This window comes from Nesoenas mayeri, assembly GCF_963082525.1.
Source record: "Nesoenas mayeri genome assembly, chromosome: 3".
NCBI lineage: Eukaryota > Metazoa > Chordata > Aves > Columbiformes > Columbidae > Nesoenas > Nesoenas mayeri.
The window spans coordinates 120523172-120549180 of NC_137544.1; the positions used below are offsets into that span (position 1 = coordinate 120523172).

A 26009-nucleotide genomic window follows, 5' to 3' on the forward strand; every position below is an offset into this window, starting at 1 on the left:
GGCTGGGACACAGAGCTTGTTGGAGACACCCAATGCAGGACAGAACGGGCCAGCTCCCGCCCCAGCACAAACGGGGGCACCACCACACGCAGAGAACTCGCACCGGTTAAGGACATCACCCAAATCATGTCACTGTTCCAACTCTGGCGACAAATCACCCCCAGGGTATTCAAAACCCTGACTGTCCCACGTGAAAATATCTGCTTACAAGCTTTGTTGACTTCACTATTTCAGAGCCACAAAATGTGCACCAGGATTGCCCTTTTTGAAATAAAACTACGCTCCAGAGCCTAGACATTTGTTTGTTTTAAAATTAAGTTTCTTATACACACAGTTAAACAAACACAAATATTACAAACATCATGTAACCAGAAACTGAACAGACTACAAAAAACCTGAGGCAACAGCTCAGAGTTGTGAATTTTCACAGTTATTTCAGTGAGGAGCCAAATCCAATTTAAACGTTTACTTTTTCAACTGTACCAACACTGGCCATATTAGCAGAAACACCTTACCCTGTTCTCTTCAGAAGTACCAAAGCCCAGAAAAGGTAAGTTTCTGGAAATTTCTAAGGCATTAAAAACATTTCTGAACTTCTTGAAAAAGAAAGCAGGAATTTGGGAGAAAATGTTGTGTTCAGTAGCTGTGGGATTACCAAAATCTGCTTTATTGCTCTAACAGTGAGAGATTTCTCAGTCCCCACTGAATCCTGAGCCATGGTAAGAGTTTCTCTAGCAGTGAAGATGGAGTTGCCATACTGTCCTCAATAGCCCTTTAAAACAGGGAAAATACAAAACATCAGCCTTTACTTCTCACCCATCGTTTGGAAAGCAAGTCCGTCTGTCACAAGAACTTTCTCTTAAGTTTTCCTCAAAATCTCAGATTTAGTTTTCTGGGTTTTTTAATATCGGGATTGGGAGAGAATGGGAGTGAAAGGTTTGAATGCTTTTTTCCTGGGTGGTTTTGAGGTTTATCATTCATAGGCAAAACTATTCCAGAACTTTCCGCAAAACGCTCTTCCACGGCTTTGCTATACATCATCTTGGTAAAAAATGTGAAAGTGTGGAGAAATGTATATTCAAAACACTGCGTTTGAGATCGCTTAGAACTCTGTGCAAATCTGACAGAGCTTGTGCTCACGTGCCCAGTGAAAGCAGAGACTGGGACACACACGGGCTTTGGAGCACACAGCAGAAAATCAAGCAAAAACCGGCACAGGAATGTGAATATGTTTGCAACTTCGGTGAATCTGAGAGGGTGGAAAACAAAATAAATCCATGTAAAGCAGGCACATTTCATCTGGAATGAAATTCAGGCTTCCCGCATATTACCTTGAACAGAAATTACCATGACAAGAAATGCCAAGGACCAATTTGGTAGACAAAGTAGGATGCCCTTCAGTTCACTAATCACCGCCCGTGGCTATGCAGGTCACTGCTCGCAAGAGACCCAAATCCAGAAGGTAAATCTTGCAAGGAGGAAGGCGGGTGTGCAAAATGGCTTTTCAAAGGGCACCCACAGCACTTCAGAGGCTCCTGGGAAGAGCAGATCTCCCCATCTATGCATACGGACCCCCATATTATCGAAGCTGATTATCAGTGGCCACTTGAAAATAGAAACTGCGTGTCCCTTTGTATGCCAAACTGGAAGCCGGACCAAACCTGCTCGGGTCATTGCAGATCAAAGGATTGCAGAGCCGAGGAGCTCTCCCGATATCAGAGCAAGGGGTCTGCCCCAGACACCCAAGATACTCTCGCAGTTTGTTTCCCGGTGCATGCAGTGCTGTGTAGCCACAGCCAGTCTTTCAGCCTCATGAAACAGAGTTTAGAGTTGATCTAAAGCTGGCTTAAACACCTCTGACGGGAGAGACAGCCCACCTTTCCTACAGGCTTCTGCCACTGGCCACCGCATTACGGGTCCAGTTTTTCAAACCATACTACAGGGTGTTTCAAAAAGATAAGACTCCATTTGAAATCACTATGCTTTGAAATTGGGTCCATCGTTTTGAAACACGTCGTATTTCTAACACAGCTCAAAGCACTTCCAGACAGGCAAAAACACACCAGGCTCCCACTAAACATGAACAGTTTCTAATCCGAAATGCGACATGAAAAAAATAAACAAACTGCAGAAGTCCCACCCATCAGAGCTCCTTTGAAAGCTGGGGATTTATCAGGAGCACACATCTAGCTCACCCCATCCCCCAGGATTTTACATTTGGAATTACCCCTGGAAATTTCACACCTAGGGCACAGCCTTAGAGCTGAGACCCAACTTCGCAATTACGCTGCGGGAGCTGATAAAGTCACCGCGCTATGAAACGCCAGCAATGTAACTAAGCACCACGCTGTCCTGTGAAGCGAGGGAAGCCGGGCTGATAGAACAGCCGCCTCTCCTCTCCTCTCCGGGCTGGCGAGGGCTGCCCTGTGGCACTGACACTCCCCTTCGCTGAGGACGGTGATACAGCCGCAGGCATCCACTTCCAAATTCCTGCCTCGTGTTAACCTCTTCCCACCAAACCAATCCCCAGGATCCAGCCACACTAATGCAGCACAGGTGGCAGCCTTGGTTAGTAACTGCAACTTACTTGGGTTGCTTTTCATTTAATTCCTCAAATTTTCTCCGCTGATGTACCCTGCACGATGCATTTTCCACAAACAGGTTTTGGGGTCCTGTCCTCACTGGCAGAGAGTTACTCCAGCCCCACAACACCATCCCTTCCTACTGCACAAGCGGCCATGAGAGCCAGAACTCCACTCCTAGCTCTGATGTGAGAGCAACAGCTGATGCTATCTCTCACTTATCATTCCAGGACTGGGCGAACTAACAAGAATAAGAACTTATTGGAAATAAAGGAAACAGAGCTTGCTAAAGCATTTTGCTGACATCCTCACCAGTGCAAGGACTGAGTATGTTCAACTTCTCGATTATCATGCACAAGACTTCAGGGCTTCATTTGCCAGCAGCCAGGCTCGATTCACTGCAGCAGCGTCTTCTGCCTCACGCTGCTCCACTGCAGCCCCTCCAGGCAAAGGGGAGCTGGAATCTCCTCCAAGGTGACCCTGCCCAGGTGCACATGGAGCCCCACAACTCGCACCAGCTTCACAACTCAGGGGGACGAGGCTGGAAAATCTGCTTTAAACACTCCACAATCATCATCAAGTTGAACAACAGAGTTTACTTAAACCCACCACTGCACGGCATTTAGAGGAGGTGGAATGTAGGTGTGCCCAGGTGATCGCTTATGATGTCAAGAAAACTCACCGCCTTCACTAAATCTGAACAGTGTTATGCTATAATTTAGTGCAAAGCTGTGGATTCACATGAAAACTCTGGGAACTGTGAAAAATGAGGGGCAAATTCAGTGTGGGAAAAACAGGAGTGGAGGCTACAGTAACGTTGTGTGGTGCCATCCTGGTGCTGCTGGAGGGAACCGTCCTGCCTGGGGCAGGAGCACTGAAACACGGCTACCAAGGAGGAAAACACAAAAATAGAAAGGTAGGAAAGCCTCAATGGTACTTCTTAGCACAGACTGAAGAACGTTTGAAACATCTCCGCTCTTACTTGTTTGTACATCTCCACAATGAAAAGGGAAAAACCGGTGACAAATATGTAATGTCAAAATATTACATATATTCAGCTCATCCCTGCTGGCTCCGAGTCTGGATGCACTGAGCAACACGCAGTGTGTTCACCAGGGCCTTCTAGCAAGAGGATAAGAGTCACCTCAAATGGTGAATTAAGGGCTTTTTAGATATTCTTCAGACAAAGAGCCATTAATCCAAGGAAAGACGCCTTCTGTGTCAGCAGAGTGAAGCCACTCCCTTCACAGCACACAGTATTTTGTAGGGTTATTTAGCATTTCATGGAGTATCTAGTGCATAATTTCAAACATTTCCTGTACCTAAGCTCCACCCTGAACAAGATCATTTGCAGCACTATTTTTCAAGCCTGTCTGCCCTCTCTGCAATGTGAATAAACAGCTAAAAATGGGCTACTGCAAAGTCCCTCCTCACGCTTGCAGAAGTCACTGCATTTTATCTCTTTTGCTAGAGGAAATTGCACTACGCTTAGGGAGAGCACTGCAGGTTTTTTAGAAGTCAACACAGTGCATTCCACTGAAGGGAAAACTCACTTTCTGTGCTTTCAACACTGTGGTCTGCTTTCCTCTTTCAATGTGATGTAAACACACAGATAATGGATTCCTGAAGCAGTGACCCTGAAAATGATAACATCTGCCTTCTTCAGACTGCTAACTTAACCAGTAAAGAAAGAGGCGCAAGCCAGCATTATTTTCCCTCGCCACAAACTTACCTCGTTCTTTCTAAAGCAAGTACCGCAGCCTAAGATCTGACAGATGTCCAAGATAAAGCCTCTAAGGTGCTCCCTCGGGTGCGAGGTGGGAGCCCGCATTGTCCGTGCCTTGCCTGAGGAATGCCTGTTGCCAGTGTTTAAGATGCTGTCACTTTATCTTATTGCACCCAGGACGCAGCCATTACTGGAGCCAGTTTACAAGATAAACAGAGTACTATGAATGAAAGAATTTTTTTCCCTCCCTCCTTCAGCCAGCAAATAGGAACATTATTTTGCACTAACCAGGCTCTTCCTCCCTCTCTGACAGGAACCACAGGACCACACTTGTGGCACAGACCAGAGTAAAATAAGAAACATGCACAGAAAGGCTGAACTTCACCGTACTCTGGGATTATTTATGCAGTCACGTGGATGAAGAGGAGGAGGAGGTTTGGTTTTGGTTAAGAGTTCTTTTTTCTTTAGAAATGGCAATGCTAGAGTTCATTCACCGCTGGGCTGTGCCTTCCGCAGGGCACAGCAGGGCTCGGTTTACCCTGTCTGAGCACAGAGGTGCTGGGCACCCTCAGTAACCACAGCAATAACTGCCTGGTTTGCAGCACAGGTCGCAGGCCTCCCCTTCAGAGAGCACACGGCCATTCCCCCAAAGAAACGGCTGTGTTCTCACACACCGAATCGCATGGGAAGATATTAAAGGATATCCTCCCTGTGCAAAAGCCGAGGCATTCAAAATGAAGAAAACCGGGAATTTTAAAACACACTAATGCTTTCTCGGAGATCTTCTACGACATGAGCAAACTAATTTGTTTGGAAATTATGCAACGGTTCTTCATTTGAAGAAGTTAAGCCACCCGCCTCTACAGGCGGTAGGCAGGGAGCTACAGAGGGCTCCCGCACCGCAAACTGCACCCAAACGGACCTGGGAGTTTATGATTAATTTCCAGAGTTACGCCTGTATTTTACTTAAGGAAAAAAATAAGTGGAAAGACCACTTCCTCACTCTCCCCCTTATTGTTCTAAGCCACTTAGTCGGGGTTAGTCCTCATCTGTAATGCAGAGCGGCTCAGAGGTTGGACAGGCATGTTAACCCTGTGCCGGGCTGAGGACACCTTCAGACGGATAAAAGCCCCACGGTATCTCTGAAAAGAACACAAAGCTTTTTCCCACAGCACCACGTTTGGCCTCATTAACACCTTGATGCAATGAGAACAAGCCCAGACTAACATGTTTACAGGGATCATATCATAGCAACACCTACTAAAAAACAGCACAGCCTTACCTTGCAACTGCTTGAATCTTCCTTCTAACTGATTGTAGTTGTACGGCACCTGAGCTGCGTATCCTGGGGACAAGGGCCCGGGCATACTGGTGGATTTTTGTAATTCCATTTACAGGTAACACAGGGATAGGATGAACTGCAGCATAAAGGAACCACAGGTTTCTCTACCATACATCCAAGTAAATCCCAGCTGCCTCGGTAGTTTGGCTTCGGTCCCTAGAGAAAATGCTCGCGCTGAGCCCTAAGTAAATAACAGCTTCGGTTCAAAATCCAGGAGTGCGGGTTGGCAGTAAGTTGTCTGTAACAGATTCAAACTTCAAGCACCATGAGGGTTGGGTTTTTCTTCCCCACTCCACTACAGGCAACTCTCAAGTGCTCGAATCTGCTTTCAAATGCTTGCCTGGCTCCAGCAAAAGTAAATCAAGTAAAAGCAAGCCTGCAATTCAGCCCAAAGCAAAAGCAGCATGGAGCCAGGCGCTGCCGTCCTTGCCAGCGCTTCCAGGAGCCGCGCACACCTCAGACCTTTCTGCTGGTTTGTAATATAACCAGCAGCCGCCCGGGCGCGGGCTGATGTCACTCGATTACCATACAGCCCGGTGGAGGAAGCGCAGGCTGTACCAAGGGCGAAGGGGCGGCGGAGCAGGGGAAGAGCAGGACGGCTCATGCAAAGCTGCAGCGAGTTCTTCCGGCGGGTGCGGCGCGGCCGCCCCGAGCCCCGGGCAGCGAGGTGGAGCGGGGTCCCCGGCCCTCCGCTCCCAACGCGCCGCCACGGCCGCGCCGGCCGGTGGTATCTTCCTGAGCAGAGCTGCTGGAATTACAATCTTTTGTTAAGAGCCTCATGTAACGGAAAAGTATCAGATTACTATCACATGAAAAGGAGGGCACTTTTCTTTATTTATCTGCAAGACCGTTCGCTTGAAAAAGTAACACACGCACAGAAGCGCTCATTCAGTATTTAGCAACAGGCGAGGAGGGGACGCAGAAAGATGTACGCTCCAGCACACTGAGAACAAACGAAAGCTTTGTGAAAAGCTTCTTTAAACAGCCAACGCCTGTCGCTTTGTTTTACGCTGCTTGTCGGTACTGAGGATTTTGACGTGCCCTGTGTATGTGTCTCCTTGTCCGTTTATCAGCATGCTGGGTATTACTGCGAGATTACTGCTCGTCTGGGCTGTGCGCTGGAGGGGGAGGGCAGCAGGGAAAGAGGATGCCTTGCCTCTGACTGGCACCTCAGGACCTGCTGTAACATCGGCACACACAGCAGCAGCATATTGTATAGCGGTGAACCAGCAGGCAGCTCCTGCAGGTGGGATTAGACACAGGAGGTCAGTTTTCCCTCAGCAACATCAGCTTCTACCCCTCACTTCTTCATAACTGCAATGAAAAGGTCAACTCCACATTCATATTCTCAGTATACAGCATTTGCCTATTCATTTTTAAAACTGCTGAGAATGTTCACACAAATGTGTTCTTTTTCCTGCATTTTCAAATTCCTTTCTGATGGAATCAATGTTCTCTTCTCCTCCCACTCTGTCCCCTCATTAAACATTTCAAAATGTTGCCTTTGTTTTGATACTGTTGTTTCACAAGTTTTTAGTCATATAGTAATTTATGTGAGGACAATTTCTGTGGGAGCAGCTCAGTCCAGCCCCAGCTCCTGCTCAGCATAAGGTGGAAATTCAACCGGCCATCACCAACACACCGGGGAACAAACGTGCAAGAAGCCCAACCGTGACCACTGCTAATTCAGGGAGAAGTGATGGAAGCCAACACTCCCCAACCAAAGCTGGGCCTTCCAAACACACGTGGACTGTTGAAAACGCCTGGCACATTGCTGGCAAAGTCATAAACACACTTAAAATATTTATGGCTTTTAACTAGACTGGTTTAACTAAAACAACAACACAGCCCTAGCGCAGAGTTGCTTATTATATTCATACAGAAGGGCTTTTACTAGTATATTTCAGCGAAGCCCTTTGTATCAATACAGCCGTATTTACACAAGACTTTTGGTACTACAGCAGACCTCAAGGAGAGCCTAAAAATTTCTGAAAGTTGCCTTTCAATCTTTTCAGCACTGCCTACACTTGTGCCACTAAGGCCTACCCAGCCGCCCAAGGCTGACTTTACAAAGCCAGGGAAGAAAGTGATTGTCCCCTGCCTGGGGGACACGTGTTGCGCAGGTTTGTGCCCCAAAAGTGCGTTTGCAGGCGAAAGGGGGGCCTGAGGAAGCACCTGCGGGGTGGCTGCGGCGGGCAGGATGCTGCTCTGCAGACAACAATGCGAGGCCCCCGTTCCTGCTCAACCTTTCTCCCATAATCTCTGTGGCCAGGGGCTCTCCAGGCTGCGGTGGAAGAAGGACAACACAAAAATACAACAGGCTCCGAAATTTACAGGGAAAGAGCTCGGTAAACTGAGCTGTTAATATACAAATGCAAACTCACGGAGCGCATTTTACCCAGCACACAAGTACAGGCTTATTTCCGCCACAAAACTTCTTCCTGCAGCTTTCCACCAACAGCAGCTTTGGCGAGGCCTGCCCTATGTTATAATTAAACGAGAGCGGGCAGGCAGCCAGGCCCTACCTGCAGGCGTATCAGCGCCTTTCTGTCCCACCTTCAGCAAACAGGTGTTGCTATGTGAGCTCACAAGGTAAAACTAAAGTCCAAACGACTGACGGGAGAGCTGAAGCATTTTGAACACCGTGAAAGACGTAAATCAGGAGCCAGGAACTTTTCCCCCAGCTGAAAGGTTTCCCAGCACCTTTGGCAGGCGACACGCTGATGCACGAGGCCATTATTAAAAATATTTAAAAGCAAAATATTACAAAAGCAAAACATTAACTACTAAAAATAATCATTTGGCTTCGATTCATATAAAACATGGAGTGGCTTTCCCCACCCTGTCATAAAACATTAATGCCAGATTGTCCCCAATGGGACAAGTGAATCTGCTAAGCTTAGGATTCCCAAGAAATACTGAACAAAAGCTGGAATTTGAGGTTTTTTGCTGTTGAATCCAAATTAGTCAACCTGAGACCTGGTTACTGCCGCGATGTGGCAATGCACTGAGTCAGTCACAAGATTCTCGCTTTTGCCCTTCTTTATACCTGGTATCTACTCATTTTCTCTGTTTCTCTTTAATTGACTAACCCCTTGACAATACTAATTAGATAATACGTTATGGAGGGGAATTAATGCTTTAAAGCCATAGATAACTTTTGAGCACTGGTCCAAGAGCAGCTTATCGAATCAACACAGCTTGAAACTGTCCATGGTGTAATTCATCACTGATTACAGCGCTGGAGAAAAATAAGGACAAAATCACATATTACATTTAATGTATCAGGGAGGGAAGGAGTTTGTTGGCTTTTTCCCATCTAAATTTTGTTCTCGCTTTTGTCCCATATCTGCAAAATAATTTTTGCTTGCACTTTTTGAATGGTGCCTCTCCCGTAGTACTCAACTGCTAACGATGCCTTGCATTTTTGTATGTTTGTTGAGAGTAAATAAAAGCACTAATGATCATCCACTTTGCCACAAGGCAAAGTGTGACTTAGTTGACGTGATTAGAGCTTTGCAAGGCCTCGAGCAGAACAAGAGGTTGACCACACTAATGTTATGAATGTACAAGCAACATCTGGAGGCAGGTGCTTCCACCAGAACACAAAAGGTGGTTCTGAAAATTGCTGCTGAAGTGAATGGGCACCTACCACAAAGGAAAAAACTACTGTTCCTAAGGAAAAATTATCATCCAAGTCCCTAATCGTCAATGTTTCTAAGACTGAACAAAACTATCACTTCTCTCACCTAGAAGAAATCCCTTAAGAAAAATCTTTTCAAAAACAGCATAGACAAAAACCCCTCTAAGAAATTCCTGGCTGAGGATCCAGTTCATAACTTTTGCAGAAAATAACCGGGTAAGAGTGCAGCGTTAATATTACCCGCACAGCCTCACTAGAAGTGGAAGAGCTATAAATTCCCTGCCGACCTCATCCACCCATCAATCTACACTATGTTCCACCAATAAACTCAGCCAACATTGCCTGGTTTTCCTGGGTCAGCAATGAAGACAGCACACACGGCAGACTCGATGGCCAAAACAGGCCCACACTCCACACGGATTCATCACTTAATGTATATGCAAAACCCAAGAAAGCAACGCACAAAATGTTGCCGGCGTACCATAAAACAAACGTATGAGTTGCACTGCTGCGTTCTGAAAGAAAGATGCGATTTTACAACTCCACACAAGACAATTATCTTCCTAATGGGAAGCAGAATGCACACCAGAGCTTTCAATAATTACGAATCTGGTTAATCATCACCCTTGTCTTTCCTCTTTACTCGTATTTGCTCTTGTAAACTCTCCAGTTGGTGACTAACTAGAAAAAAAATTACAAGATAAAAAGGATGATTTATTAATCTAAAATGCCACCAAAAAAAATCACATAACATTTGCTCTTCTCCTGAAAGAGGATAAAGTTCTTACACATCCCCTCAGCACCTCAGCTAAGAACTGAAAACTCACAATTCACCTTTGTCTGTCTTGACTTCTCTGCTGACACCTCCATCTACACAGCAAAACCAGAACCTCTCCTATATACGCAGAGTAAGGAAAGATGGGGTTGGTTGCAGATTGTTCTAGAATGTAATAGGAAATAGGGGTTTTTATCATATTTGACAATCTGCATCAAATGAATCCTGAAGAGTTAGCTCTTTTCCCTCTAGATTATATCTAAGATGCTGGAACACAGACAGAAGCAGCCCACACACTGAGCAGAAATTAGTGTGCCAACTTAATTACCTCTTCTGCAGGTATTAGTGGGAATGGAACCATTTGCCTTACAAACCCACCATTTCCTGCAATACTTCACAACTGTCTCATAAGAAGGGGAAATAAATACAAACAAGAGATACGCAGTTAAGCAAGAGTTCTGTTTCAGAGAGTTATTTCAATCTTTCTGTTTAAAGGGGATTTCAGGCCATTGGCAAACACCAAGGCATTTGGTCCTCCAGGTCCCATCCACATGTATTTTCTGGGCTCAGGAGAGCCAACACAATCAAAACATATGGAAAAGGGGCTGATTAAAAAGCAAGACACATGTATTTGTATCACAGAAGAGTCTGTTCTCCTTTTGCCACGTCCAAGCTGCCCTTCCAGCAACTCTGCACCGAGTCCCAGGCACAAACCAGCTCTGGGCTCCAGATGAACCTGTAGGTTGTGACGTCTGACACCAAAGCAGCACGAAACCTTTGGGAATCTTCTCACAAATCAGGCCAGAATATCAATTTATTACTGAAACTGGGTCAGTTCCACCTAGTTTCGGGTTTCAGTTTGCACAAGTCCCAGATTAACAGGAAAGTTGACATGACTTTTGTAACAGCGTGTCCTTGCTAACTGCAGCAGCGCACACCTGCCAGGACAGCCCGCAGAAAAGGGCTACAGGAGCCACTGCTGGTTGTGCTGGTTTGCACTCCAGTCCTAATGAGCTCTTCTGAACTGCGCCACTTCCCACGCTCCCTGCACTTGGCACAGCACAGAAACTGTCCCCAAAACCCTCGAACGCTCTCAGGTTTTGGTTGTGGCCCATGAAATGCACTTGGTTTGCTCCCCGGCTTGCATGAATAACCCCTAAAAAGTCTATTAAAAATCAAACGTGATACACAGGTAACGTACCTAACACACCCCCTTTCTGTGAGATTCTGGCATCTCCACTTCTGCATCTCCATCCAGAAAATTCTTTTTTTTTTTTTTTATGGGTTTTAATGTACTTTTTCAGAAGCTGGAACTACATTCATTGCCTCTCCCTCCTCTATCTGAATTGCATCTATGTTTATATGTAGGAAAAAGAAAGTGAAATATTCCCACCTTCTTTTTCTCTCCTTCCTTTTGCACTGCTTTCTCTTTTTCTGCAGTTTGACCACGAGCACAGAACACGCACTGTTGCTCCACCATAATCACTCAGGCATGAAAATTCAATCTCCTGCTACTCCTGAGCAAAACTGGAAATTGGGTGAGAACAAGACGCAGAACACACTGATCTTTACAAATCTTCATAAGCCAGGGTATTTATTTATATTATTTCCCTTGCTTCACGCAGCTACAACAGAAAGCACAAACTACAGCGATGTTCACAAATCCATCCTGACTGTGACCAGCCACGTTCACACACAGTCAGTTCAGAGGAACAAAACATTAGCTCTCCATTCTCCCAATTCCATAACTGGAGGAGCTCAAGCCCCTAAATTAGAAACCCCTGAAGTTAATTTGGCTTCCTACAGAATTTTAGATCCTCTTACATCTAAGGAACAAAGTTCCAGGAAAGCCACGGTAGCACAGGCTTGTGCTGATCTGTCGTTCATTCAAAGTGAGAGAGAAGGAAGTATTAGGAAAAAAATGTTGGAAGTTTTTTGTTTGTTGGTTTGGGGTTTTGTGGTTTTAAACACACTAGATGTAGAAACATGAGTCGAAAGCCTCATTTTAAAGCCAAAATGAAGGAGACATCTCTCTGATTATATTCAAAAACCTTCTTTCATTGGAACTCACCCACAAAATTTCCACCCTTGGGAATTGTCTATCTCTGCAAAACAACCTGAGTGATCAATTGACAAGTACTACCTGAAACTTGTGAAGTTATTATTCACTTTAGAATAAACGTAATAATATATTATAGACTTATGTGTACAAATACTGTCCATGTCCGACACCCATCCACCCTCAAGGCTTCACAATATTTAAAGGAAGCAAAACTTCAAAAAAATAATTATACAACAGGCACATACAAAGTGGTTGGCAAAAAAACCCAGTAGTGTTAGCACGGCTCACTTGGAGAGTCCCAAACGGCCAGGAATAATGCTACAAACTGGAAAAGTGGAACGTGGAAGTGAATTTTCTTCACCCTCTCTACCTGTCTGCTCCTCAGCCCGGTTCCAAGGCAATTCATCTCCAGGCACTCGGGGTTTCTCTCTCCAGGATATTACCTCAAGATAAGAATCAAAGCTCTGATCCGAGAGAATGATTTCATCACTAATCTCTCCCCATTAGAAGAGCTCCAAGGCTAACAGAAATTAGTAAACATTTTTTAATCCTGTATCGAATTTCGCTTTGCAGTATGCTCTGCTAGACATTATTTATACTTCAGGGAGTGCTTTCATGCAGTATCCAAGCAACAAACAGAAGGAAAAATGCAAGGCACATTGCAGATTTGGCTGCATAAATGAAATAAACAGAGTAACATCGCTAGTTAGATGCTGAAGACATGAGACGAGAACATTCTCTTCTGCATACACATTTTTTGTGGAAAGACTTCTTTTAAATTACAGGCTCCTGAATAGGCTTTGAAATGCATCCACAGCCAAGCTTACCCCTGATAACAGTCATCATTTTAAAAAATAATATTGCTGCTATTGGGATGTAGCTTCTATAAATTAGAAACCCTTTCCATTATGACAACTCAGCAAAATATCTAAAAATAATCTCGTTTCAATGAAGGGTCCCATGGTTTCTCCGAATTAAATATCCTCAAAACATTGATTCCAACAGCAAAGAACATTAGAGTGTTTTCAGGTTTCCCGTGATGGGGCTGTGTTCCAGCTGATGTAAGTCAGCGCGGTCTCACAGAAGCCAAGGGAGATGCCAGTTTACACCGGTGACAATCTGGCTGGTAGGTCTCCTCCTAAACCACCAACTGCAGTGTGATTTTACCCCAGCCCCACTACTGCTCCTGGCTTAGCTCTCACTAACTGCACAGAGGCTTTAGCTCCCAGTCTTTTGCTTTTCCTTGAGCAGCTGGTGCAGCCAGAGCGCTTCACTCCCCTTCAGGAATCCTGCCTTGCCTCTCCCTGTCCCTGCTTCAGCTGATGCACAATGCGGCATGTCGCTCATCTCGGCGCTGCTGGCAGCCAAAAGCCCGTCCCCTGGTGCTTTCAGCCGTTCCCGGTGCCATGGTGATGAGTGCATGACGAAAACTAAAACAGACAGGAGAGAGCTGTGCTGGGCCAGCCTGGGAGTTAAGGCTCAGTCCTCACCTCCAAGCAGCACAAGGAAGGAAGCGCACTATGGAAGTCAGTGTAGTGCCACTGTGTCTGATACCCGGTATGATAAAGCAGATTTATTTACCTGCTTTCAGGATTACTCTCATGGTATTTCATCAGTAACAGCCTAAAAGCAGATATGCGCAGGCACACGCCCACACAGAGTCAGCACATGTATATTAGTTTCCCATCTTCTTCCCCTAGGTACAGATGGTTTTTTATATTTAATCACTTGACTACAGTACAGAATTCTCTCGTACCTTATTTTGCTAAATTACTGCCTTGCATTCCAAGCATAGACTCAGCCCCTTGCGCCCAAGGACTGGTGTGGGCTTGGAGTTCTCCACAAGAAATGATGAGCAGCAGATATGGAACCTGTATTCCAGTCCAGGAGCTTAATGCACAGGAATTCCAAGATCTAAAGGTGGATCAATACAGGCCCATTTGCTGGCAGGACACTGGGCGCTCCTGTGGACGGGTCCAACTCAATATTGCTTAGTCTTGAAAGAATTTAATCAGACATAAAATGACTGCAGCTGTCAGACTTTCCAGAGCAGGGCTGCCAGCAACTGCTCCTATTCTGCTCCCTTCCCAAAGAAGCAGAAAACCCATTTTTCCATCTCCGCTTGTCCTGCCCAAGCAATCTGCGCCAGATTACAGTCATTCACCAGGACGCAGTCACTCTCCTGCATCACTGTTACCAAGTAATCACAGCTACTACCCATGAAGAACACAAGCATGGACGATTCCAGAAAACCCCTCAGTTCCCTTCCATGGTGCTTTTTTCAGCACCTTGGTTCTGTAATCAGGAAGCTACATGGGACCACAGATCTGAGATCTGATCAGACTGCAGAGAATCCCACTTACACCTCCACACAGTTTGCACTGTTTGATTCTAAAGAGGGGGAGAGAGAGCACCCAAACCCCCAAGCTATGCATAATTGATACCAAAATCACATTACAATAGGAATGAGATACAAATTACCTCTGTACCAAATTATGTTTTTGATGGGACATCACTGAATACAAGTTTTTCAGGTTTACTTGAAAGTTATTGTATGTACCGTAGACATACAGTGATATTTCTTTTTGGGTCAGTCTACTGATGGCCTTTACAAACAAAAAGCTAAGAGCAAAATATGTTTTATTGCCTGGTTTTTCCTATTTGCTTTAGAAACAGTTTTCCACCAGCAACTTCAAAAGCTAACACATTAATTGGCAGTGACAGATGGGCTAAGATTTTCTTGTTTTGTGATCAGTGTTCATCCGCAGTCACGGTCAGCACGCAGGTGACACGCGTGGGGACAGCAGCTTCCCCACTGCCATGCTTTCTCCGTTCATGGCTGCATGACACAGAACACATCAAATTACACTTCTCATTTAAAACCAGCCTCCTACAGACTCTGGTAAGGTATTGCAGCTTACAAACTACAGTGGAGAAATTGTTCCAGAGTGAAATTCAGAGGGAAAGCATTGGGTGAGGTCAATATTTGGAAAAGCTTTTGCTGCAATAATTCCATCAGCTCTTATCTGAGCAAAATAAGATTTTTCAAAATAAGCCCTTTCACGCTTACCTAAGTCTGCATTAGGCCCTTGGCTGCTAAACAAAAACACAGACTAATAAACAGCACTGCCATGCCAGTGCTGAGAAGATGCATCCGCAGTTTAACCTCTGTAAGGTTTTTATTTCTATTTAGTGTCAAGTGAATCATTCACATGCCCTTCAAACTTGATTTACAAGCACCAATATACTGCTGAGTTCTCCTTCCTCAACCACTTGCTGTTATTAAAATTAGTGCACTGATTTTCAAGTCCCAGATAGCTCAGGTACTGGATATTCATGAAATGTACCGCAGACTATTCTCAGTATGATCTTTCAAAGCTGACAATGAACCGAAGATTTATTCTCTTAACCTCTAAATCATTGTATTTTGTCCTTTTTTATTGACTTGAGACCTGACACTTCAGTCTGACTGTGCAGATTTTTTCTACCTTTAGTGTCTACTCAGAGTAAAACAGTCACAACTTCACTAGGAGAGAAATGTTAGAGAGCAGGGACAAGCAGGTGTGTGATACCTGAAGAGTACAACAGGCAGGATCTTTCTTTTTGCTTTTTTGGGGGGTTGTTCTGCTGACTTTTTGCACTGGAGCTCTGGCAGGAATGCCTTAAATATCAAGGTTCAAAGGGCTAACTAGCCCCAGCACTTCCCCATTGCAAGTTTTCTCCATCTTTTCTAAAACGAAACACTTTTCAACAGCATAAACTCAGTGACAATTTCAATGATTTGTCCCTTTTGCTTCTGGGAGAATTTAAGTTACAGGCGTGAATTCCAAGCCTGTTTTCTCTTTGTGACAACCAAGGAAAGCTGCATGACGAATGCAGTCTCCTCACCTGTATTCCCCGTGAGCTCCGTGCAACACGACCAAGTGTCCTGACCTGTGCTCGGTCCCTCGGGCGGAGCTGAGACAGGAATGCACAGCTTATTTCATAAACTTTGAAACTGTTTCCATTCGTGGGCCAGGCAGCTGAGTCACAGACCTGCTGGTCACTCAGGTGAACGCAGAGGACAAAAGGGCAAAATACAAATGAGCAGAAAAGCGAGTAACTTTAGCCAAGCATTTTTTAATATTGAATTAGCTAACTGAAGAAACGGAAAGTTTTGGAGGTGACAATTCTCGTACCACCTGAAAACAGCGTCCGAGGTACATCTGAATGTCACAGTCCCAGAGCAAGTGGGAAAAATTCTGCTAAACAACTGAACTATCTCCTAAGGCTTTTATAGGAACTCTGTGCACCAAGGCGCTGCACAGCAAATCTTGTTAGCTAATGGTCCTTGAGAGACGAAATCCAACACTTGAGGATTTGTGAATGAAGAATTTCACACAAACATGATCTCTTTTTGGCTTCTAGAGAGCAGGTAGAATTACCTGATCTTCCAGCAAGACCTTCTGAAGAACCACAGAGAACAAGGACAGGTGAAAGCTGATTTCCTACAGCGGGATATCTTACTCTATGAAGTAGGGATGGGTTACCTTCTTCTCATATCAGTTCCAGAGCGAGTTAGTTCAACACGAACGGCAACCAATCTGGTTGCATATCCCTTCAAATCTGAATCCTGATTGAAAGCTGAGTTCCCAGATGATTTGTTTAAAATTGAACCAATCCTTCGCATTCTGGTTTTCAGGGTATACAGACCACTTTAATAATACCTGTTATCAGCTGCTGTGCTGCCAGTAGCGTTTTTCCAACATCATTATATCGTTCCTGCTTTAACTGAGCTTTTCTCCAACACATTGTCTGTTCTGATCACAGATTGTTCTGCCCATCATCTGCTGCTTTGCTGTTTAAATATTTCAATACTCTGACGGAACATGGGGCCATTATGGTTCTTTCTAGAACAGAGTATCAGACTCTGGCCACAGAACTCTCTTCTTGCCTGCTCACTCTCTGCCTTTCTTTACCTTAAAGGAAGTTTCGTTTAAATTACAGTACACTACAATGGATACAAGATGGAAGCTTCACAGAAGAGGCATTTCACAACTTGTTGAAGAATGTGGACAGAGGATGTTTTCACTAACAGAAAGATTCACGCTGAGCCATGAGTCACTACGGCTGTTCTACTTCTGAACACAACACTTCGCATCTTAGAGATGGGGAATAAAGAACCAGTGCCTGTTTGTTTTGAAACCTTCCATACTAGGACAAGAAGATAATGACAGAAGTGCATTTCATAAACTGCAAGATGTTGACAGTATTTTGATTTGTCTTGTCACTTTAATAAAAGGCAGACATACTAAAGAGCTGGACGTCCAGTCTTTAGACACAACTGATCTAGAACCTCTGGGAAGAAAACTGCTGTTGTCAGAAGATGGCCAGTCTTGCAGATACAGGAAGATGCTCGTGCCCACAAAGAGCCAGTGCCCATCCACATCAGGCTGGAGTGTTACTCAGTAAACACAGGCCCTGCCTGTAACTACTTCTGCTGAGAGAGCAGTGAAATTCACCCAGGAGAAAGTGCCAGTGCAACAGACAGTCAAACTGATGGGATTTAGAGCCCAGAAGAGCCTCCTGATGTCACCTGGTGTGGCTTTGTGTGCGCTACCAGCCAGAGGCTTCCACACAGCGATTATCATGTCCGGCCCTATGACAGCAGCTGAACTAGAGCACACCTTTCCAGAAAGAGCCTGTCTCAATTTAAAGAGCATAACTGACAGAGATTATTGCTGCTGCAGGCTGCAGCTCTTAAAAACCTGCAAGGGCCTTTTGGGGGACACGCACGGGAAGATTACCCACCAGACAGCACACCCAGAAACACGCACTGAACGGTGCCAGGAGTACCACGGCTCAGCCTTTAACTAGAATCTTTCATTTGCAATAGAAACCTCTCTTCGTTCCTCTCTCCCTGCAGCATGATTAGGCTTTCAAGCAGTGCTGCAGCAGTGCAGTACGCTAAGCCAGGTTTTGGCAGCACACAGCATTCTCAACACTAATAGCAGAGAATTACAGGTATGAAATGTATCAAATTAAAATAACAATCAGTAATACTTATTAATAAAATATATAAATGCATTATGCTCCGGGAAAATGTTTAAATACAGCTCTGAACCGAATCTTGAGCAAAATTATTTGCTTTGACATCGGTATATGTTTTAGGTTATCTAAATAATTCAAGTACTTTCCTTATGTTACTTCTCCTTGAAATAAGAGTTTCATGTTTATTATTCATTACTCCGGTGGGGAGCTCTGCTTGCCATAAAAGTAACCGGACCAGTCAATTGCAGTAAAGGCTGGATCTGGGACCCACATGCAGCTAATGAGCTTTGTGCTAGAAGCACTTCCCACCCAAGGCACGCAATATAACCTACAACCACTGACGTGACAGAAATACAGTTTCTTCCTCAAACAAGAGCAAACTATATATCAAAATATTAAAAAAAGGTTAAGATCCTTCTCATCTTGTGCTGGTTTATACCAACCTACCACCACAGGCATTGCCTGTGACCCCACCTCGCACAGCCCCATTCCAGGTCGGGCGTTTCAGCTGTAATTTCAAATGCACACTGTATGAGACCCGCTGTAATTACACGTCTTCTAAATATAGCAAAATTTAGCACACATCCTTTCTGCGAGCAGCTCCATGAAGTCGATACCATCGCCACCCTCGGTAAGGGTTATCCGATCTGCTCTCTGCCCACCTGCGTGAACTACTTTATTTCCCTGCTGCTTGGCCCAAACCTGATCCTGCCCCGTTCCTACAGGTAACGGGGTTCTGCATCTCATCCACCCTCCGGCCGGCAGCGAGAGGGCAAAGGGCACCCTGCGCTCCCGACTCGCTCTCATTGGAATCACAAATGGAACACATGATACTTTTGCCTCAGCACGCTTAATTTAATAAACCTCCTTCAACACATTACAAAGCATTGGGTTTAAAACTGTCCTTGTAAGTAAGATTTCACTAGCAGAAAGCCCAGCACATTTTGAGCTGCTTTCCGCGCTGGCGGTATGTCCCATGTTAGCGAGGCATTTTGTCCAGAGGTCAGGAATGTGGGCATGCTACCATGAGAGTCAGGAAATCATTTACAGAACGCATAAAAATTGCTTTGCAGGGCAATGCCTCAGAGCTGAGGGGACATGACATAAACTCCTTGCTGCATAAACAAATTTGGTTAATGTACAGCCCTTAATATGCAATAATCAAATGTTTTAAAGACAAAAAAAAAAAAGGCCAAATCAAATTTCATTTGTCTGCTGATGAGAGTGTAATTCAGGAGAAGATTGAATGTATTGGTAGAAATTTGTAGCTCCAGCATTATTTACTAAATGACAACTGTCTCCGCCTACCAAACTCCTCCATTTTGGACCAAGTGAGATGTTTCAAACACCTCCAAATGAAGAGATTTTGAAGCAGAATTCTGTCATCCCTCTGCTTTTTTTCCAAATCCAGAAATCAACGTCACTGCCCAAACACAGAAACCCAATCGAAACAATACTACCCCATATATCCAGCACCAGAACTCTGCTCAAGCGATGCGAACTTACCAGCCAGGGCCTTGATGCGGGATCGCTCAAACAGCCGAGCAGAACTGTTTTCATTGTCCCAGTCGTCGACGTCCCAGCGGTTGTTGACATCGCTGTACTGCTGTTGGATCTCGATATTGTCATAATCTGTCGCTACTGTTGTCGTCATCCTGAGTCTTCTTAACCTATTCTCACCATCAGATTCTTCTTAAAAACCTCTGTAAAGCAAAAATACATAATAATCATTTAGAACACGTATATATAAGACGAAAGTAGTAACATACAAGCTTGAGACTTCTGGTTTCAAAAAATCAATAACTTTTACTCAAAACGTAGGTACAAGTTCAAGAAAATATGAGATACCAATAAGAAAGCACCTGAACGCTCCAAGCCTCTTTAAAAATTGAACTACTTGACAAAACCAAGATTTCAAGCCAGTAGCTATTCTTATATGCAGAATTGTCATGTTCAAATCCACACAAAGTGGAACATGTATGAATGGGTGCAGTAAAACACTTTCACAATGGTTATCTTCAAAAGCAGCCTGTTGACTTTATAAATCTGTGAATGTTGGCTAAAGCATATGGAGCCATGGATAGCTCGGTGAATAAAAACCCCAAGTGCAAAAAAGACCTTGACACCTTTACAATACAGTGCAAATTCTGAGGAAAAAAAAATGCAAATGCTTAAAAAGTCCCATAAGCATTTGAAGCCTTTTAACACAGATCTGAACAAGCATCTCTTTCTTCACATGCAAATACTGACTTCACATGCAAATACTGACTTTATTTATGAACTAATCAGATAAAAACAACTGATGCATTTGCTTTGAACTCTCCCTAGCAACAAAATGGTAGCCCACCAACGCAACTCTTGACATGAGGTTCTCCTCTTTCAGGCAGTCAAGATACCGTTAGTATCCATGCCCCATCTTCTAATCGGAATTTGCATGTACTTATCAGCACTAAATATAAAAGAGCCTAACACCTCCTCCTCTAGGAGAGGAGGGAGGTTGTAAATGGCTGTTAAACCAGGGGCTGTGAACGCTGCAGGAACAGGCGTGGGCCTGGGGCAGGGACCCAAAGTTCTCCCCATCATGGGGGTGAAGGGGACCTGGGGACACACACCCAAAGTTCTCCCCATCATGGGGGCGAAGGGACCTGGGGGCACAGACCCAAAGTTCTCCCCGTCATGGGGGCGAAGGGACCTGGGGACACAGACCCAAAGTTCTCCCCGTCATGGGGGCGAAGGGACCTGGGGACACACACCCAAAGTTCTCCCTGTCATGGGGGCGAAGGGACCTGGGGACACACACCCAAAGTTCTCCCCGTCATGGGGGTGAAGGGGACCTGGGGACACACACCCAAAGTTCTCCCCGTCATGGGGGCGAAGGGACCTGGGGACACACACCCAAAGTTCTCCCCGTCATGGGGGCGAAGGGACCTGGGGACACACACCCAAAGTTCTCCCCGTCATGGGGGCGAAGGGACCTGGGGACACACACCCAAAGTTCTCCCCGTCATGGGGGCGAAGGGACCTGGGGACACACACCCAAAGTTCTCCCCGTCATGGGGGCGAAGGGACCTGGGGACACACACCCAAAGTTCTCCCCGTCATGGGGGCGAAGGGACCTGGGGACACACACCCAAAGTTCTCCCCGTCATGGGGGTGAAGGGGACCTGGGGACACACACCCAAAGTTCTCCCCGTCATGGGGGCGAAGGGACCTGGGGACACACACCCAAAGTTCTCCCTGTCATGGGGGTGAAGGGACCTGGGGACACACACCCAAAGTTCTCCCCGTCATGGGGGCGAAGGGACCTGAGGACACACACCCAAAGTTCTCCCCGTCATGGGGGTGAAGGGACCTGGGGCACAGGCCCAAAGCTCTCCCCATGGCAGGGGTAACGGAGCGGCCATGTCGCACCCTCCTCAACCCAGCCCCTCCGAAGTCCCTGCTCAGAGAGACCCCAGGTCACGCACAATTCACCTTTATAAAAATATAACCGTTATTTTTAAATGCAGTTTAGGAAAGGGGGCATGACTGGGTTTTAATAGAAACGGTCATATGACAGGAAGGCTTAGAAGACTACCTGAGGAAAAAAATCTCCATTTTGTGGATCTACCTGTTCGCTTCCTTTTGCTCCCAGCCCTGTGAGCTCAGTCCCTGCGCTGTTTAAAATAGCAAAAAATAGGAAAAAAAATATATATAAAAAAAGAAGATGAGGAGTCACAGCCTGGAGCTCCTTCATGAACGTTGCACTTTTATCTCGGTACGCGCTGCGGAGTCGGGCCTGCTGCCTCAGGCCCCTCGGTCACCTCAGCCCCCTCAGGCCCGTCGGTCCCCTCGGTCCCCTCAGCCCGGGCTGAGCCCCAGGCTGGGCGGTTCCCCGTCCCCGGGCTCACGGCAGCCGGTGAACGGCCGTTCCCTCCTCCCACAACCGCCCTCCCGAGGCGAGCGGGCAGGGCCAGCCCGCCGCTCCCGGCCTGGGAGCCGGGGCCCGGGGCCACGGGCGCGGGCTGTTCCCGCCGCGGTGGCGCCACCTGGCGGGCGCGGAGCGAAACCGGCGGTCCCGGGCAAGGGGGGGCTGGAAAACGCCCAAATTCCGCCCAAAAAAAGCCCGTATCCTGCACATGACATCAATCCAGCTCACAGGGGAAAAAACAACCTCTTTGCTGCCGTTGCCCGCGCCGTTCAGAGGCGTTCATTTTCCAGATGGTTCTAGGAGAAAAAAGGACGGGTTGATTTTCTCCCGTTCGCCGCCGCAGTTGGTTCCTTATGTATTTACTTGCAAAATAATCCCTTCGTTTTGCACAGAAATGAGAAACGAGCCGCGCTCCAGGCTGTTGCATAAGCAGCTGTTAGCGAAGCCCGTCTGTGAGCGATTCAACCTTCACAAAAGGTGGGAAGAAATCGCTTTAGTTACGGTGAGCTGCCAACAGACCCAAAGAAAATGGAAAAGCCTTGCTCTGGGAAAGGCTTTTGCAACGTCACCCCGCTGCGCACGCCCCGGCTGACACTTCCCCATGGATTCTGTTGCTATGAACAAAGGATGGAGCAAAGATGGGGAAAGGATTAAGCCCCATTTGAAACATTTCTGCACAGCGTTCAGCAGCTCATCCCCGTCTAGTGTCAAACCCGGACTTTAAAAGCCTCCCGGTGACTCCTGTACGCAGGCAGAAATCAGGGTTAATTCCAATTAAACCCACGGAATACCCACGGTATAAACGAGTGGAATCAGACTGTTCTACAGCAGTTTCTGTTTCAATCTTCTCAGCCTGCTGTATCCATCAGTGCCCCGCGAAGACGAGCAGAATTGCCACTGGAAACGCGGCAGCTCACGCTATAAAAGCAGTGACCCTAAAAATGAGATGCGGCGACATGCTAACTCACAAGTTACAAGATCTCATCTCTTTCTGTATCATCAGTGTTGAGACGTACACATAACTGGACCCAGAAAAAATTCAGCTGTAACTTGCTGCTTTATCACTTCTCTTTCCCTTCCTGAGCATCACACGAGCAAAATTTACCCCGGGTAAAGCCAAACTGAGCATGAAATGGGCCTGTTATCCCACATCCGCGCTCGGATCCTGCAGAGATGCTGCAAATCAAAGCGGCGCCTCCTCCACGGGCCGACACCAAGCTGCCGTCCTGCCATGCGGCTCCAAGGGGGAGCAGACACTCTGCATGGATAAAAATAAGTCCCTTGCAGCAAAGCGCTTCTGTGGCGAGGTGGGGATAACACAATTCCATCCTGACTGAAATAGAAGCGGCGCTGCCATCTTCTGAAGAAAGACCCAGCTACATAATGTGCAACCACCACCCTAAGCCTGTGCTGGAAAACAATTTTACTTGATTTGAGCTGCAGCTCTGGTCCAGCACAGCCCCCGGTGCCTCCAGAACGGAGATGGAGATAAACACAAGCTCCAGGCTTCTTGCTGCAGCTACACCAGCAAATCTTGCTTCTGAGTGACCTGGCAAATGGAAACACCAGCACCATCTGTGACTGGCCAGAGAGTAACGGGGAAAAACGGTCCAGAATTCTTCTGGAGCTCCTAATATAGCCAAGTTCATTACTAATGACCTTGAGTGTAATCGGTCATCCATAAAATTAGCCCTGCGCTTGAAAGACGTATGCTGAAAAAACCCTGTGCGCGTAACATACACACACATGTAACACACATTTATTTTAAGCCTGGCACGCTACTTGCACTAAACTGCTGCTCGATCCCATAGCTCTATCTGGCCAGACCTCCGGGGCTCGGTGATTTCAACAAGCGCTTGGTGGGCACGGCTCTGCCTGGCTGCCGGCGCGGTCAGCACGAAGCGGGAGCCGGCCGCATTGTGCCCGCGGCTGACGGCAGCGCTCTGACTCATGCGCAAAGCGCCCGCGCAAGACATCCCTATACAATCCGTAGCACCAGCAGAAAGCGCGGGGCCAGACAAAAGCCTGGGCTCCAGCGGGAACAACCTTTGTCATTTAAACACCCTGGCCTGGCTTTAAGCTGGAATATCAGCCTGATAATGGAACCGTGTTTTCTGCGGAGAGCAAAACGTAACATGAATTTCAGCTGTCAACATCCTGAGCAGTCTTAATTCAGAGAACCCCGTTGTCATTCTCAGAACACAACAGAAACGAGCTCACTGACAACAAATATAACACTCCATGGCCTTCTGCGCTTGATACAATACCAGAGGACCTCATCTCTGTCTGAAGAGATCAAACCACTTCATTTCAAAGCATTCTTTAAAATATATTGCATCATTTGAGGGCGGGGGGGTTGGCATTCTCTTCAAAAAGAAGAAAGGGCTTGGAGAAAGAAGCAGCTACCAGGAAGGACGTTTTCTCAGCCGCTTTCAAAGGCAATATCCAGGGGTCAGACCTTTTGTATTTGTTTTCATAAATAAACAAGATTCTGCTCTGTTTGTTTCTCAGATAACAGAAAATAAACGGCTTTATTCAGACCATCTGATGAATGAAATCATTTAAGAAAAATTCACTGGCTACTTTTAAATGCGATAATGTCATTCACTAAACAGGCCAAGACTATAATCACTAAAATTGTGCCATACCCACACATCTGGAATTACTTCCTAATAGTTACATTTATCTTTAAAGTAAACAGGACTTTTTCAAGAGTTACCATTCTTCTGTGAAACACTCTGGGCTGTAGTCAGTGTCATGTTACTATCTAAGGATTGTCAAGAGGTTTTTATGACGTTGTGATTGAAGAAAATCTATTTTGAATGGCAATCCCCAAATTGTCTCATTACTGATGTAGATAGACTGTTCCCAGCACAACCTGTGGCAGACGGTTCATATCAATTCTGTGTGAGTGGAAAACAGGGCACAGACCCTTCCATCTCCAGGTTACTGGTCCTATTATCAAGAGGAAAATCTAATTAAGATGTAACTGAACTTTACATTTATACCGAGTGATATTCAGATCAATAGCAGCAGTGAAACAGACATTTTGGTTTTTTTATGTCATTTTAAACCCATATTTAAGCTGGAGAATGGGAATTCTGAGCTCCCAGCATCCAGCCCCATCTCGTCTCCCCATCAGGGTGAGATTCTCACTTTAGCTTCCCCAGAAAGGAAAACCAGGTCAACAGGGACACCTTCTGAGCTGCACAAAGCTTATGCAAAATGACATACATATTTCAAACACCCCCACCAGCCAAATTCTAAAAGTGGTTGAAAAAAGTAGGTAGAAACTCAGAGGTCTGCAGACCAGAACTGAAAAAATGAAGTTCTGAGCATACGGCCTAGAAAGGCTGGAAAATGCACATCTTAATTCTACCCACTTCTCAACCTGAAGCCTCAGGAGCTGGTGGAATTATTTTGGTTGGAAAAGACCCTCAAGATCACCGTGTTCAACTCTTAATCCACCAGCAGCACTAACCCGTGTCTGCAGGAACCTCCTCTGCCCACACTCAGCTCCGTGTTGTATCCCCTGCACGCTTCCCAGAGACACAAGCTGCCCCATCCTCGCAGGACAATACGGGCAACACAACCACTGACATTTGGGCTCGTTGCAGCCGCTAAACCAACTGTAAAATAGTAAAGGTACTAAACCAGTGAGGCTTTAACTCCCTTGGTCTCCAGCACCCTCTCTCCATCTTGCGTGCAGGGTCTGGCTCCCAATCCCACCTTTGTATGACAAGCACAACCAGGCTGTTTCTGCGTTTTCCAACCCAGGAGCACTGCAGGGATCCCATCTCTGCTTCCCGAGCCAGCCCCCTGGGTGCTGGGGACTCCTCCGGCTGCCCGTGCTCTGCCATGAGGAGGACAAGACCCTGAGAGGTCATCGGGAAGGGAGGACGGGCTGTGCTACTGGAGACACAAATGCCACAATCAGCG

At 46.1% G+C, this 26009-nt stretch overlaps 1 protein-coding gene across 2 annotated transcripts in view; it reads right to left on the reverse strand.

Moving 5' to 3' along the window:
* The window catches only part of SPTBN1 (spectrin beta, non-erythrocytic 1), a gene marked incomplete at both ends in the record, with an annotated part of 79595 nt that extends 59781 nt beyond the window's left edge, over positions 1-19814 (reverse strand). The window contains one exon of one of the 2 annotated variants that reach the window (XM_080342135.1): positions 19667-19814. In XM_080342135.1, coding sequence (XP_080198261.1) covers positions 19667-19814 — 148 coding nt within the window. Of the gene's footprint in view, positions 1-5590; positions 5700-19666 lie in introns of those variants that run through there. The other variant, XM_080342136.1, reaches the window with a different exon arrangement.
* Positions 19815-26009: the final 6195 nt, after the last annotated feature.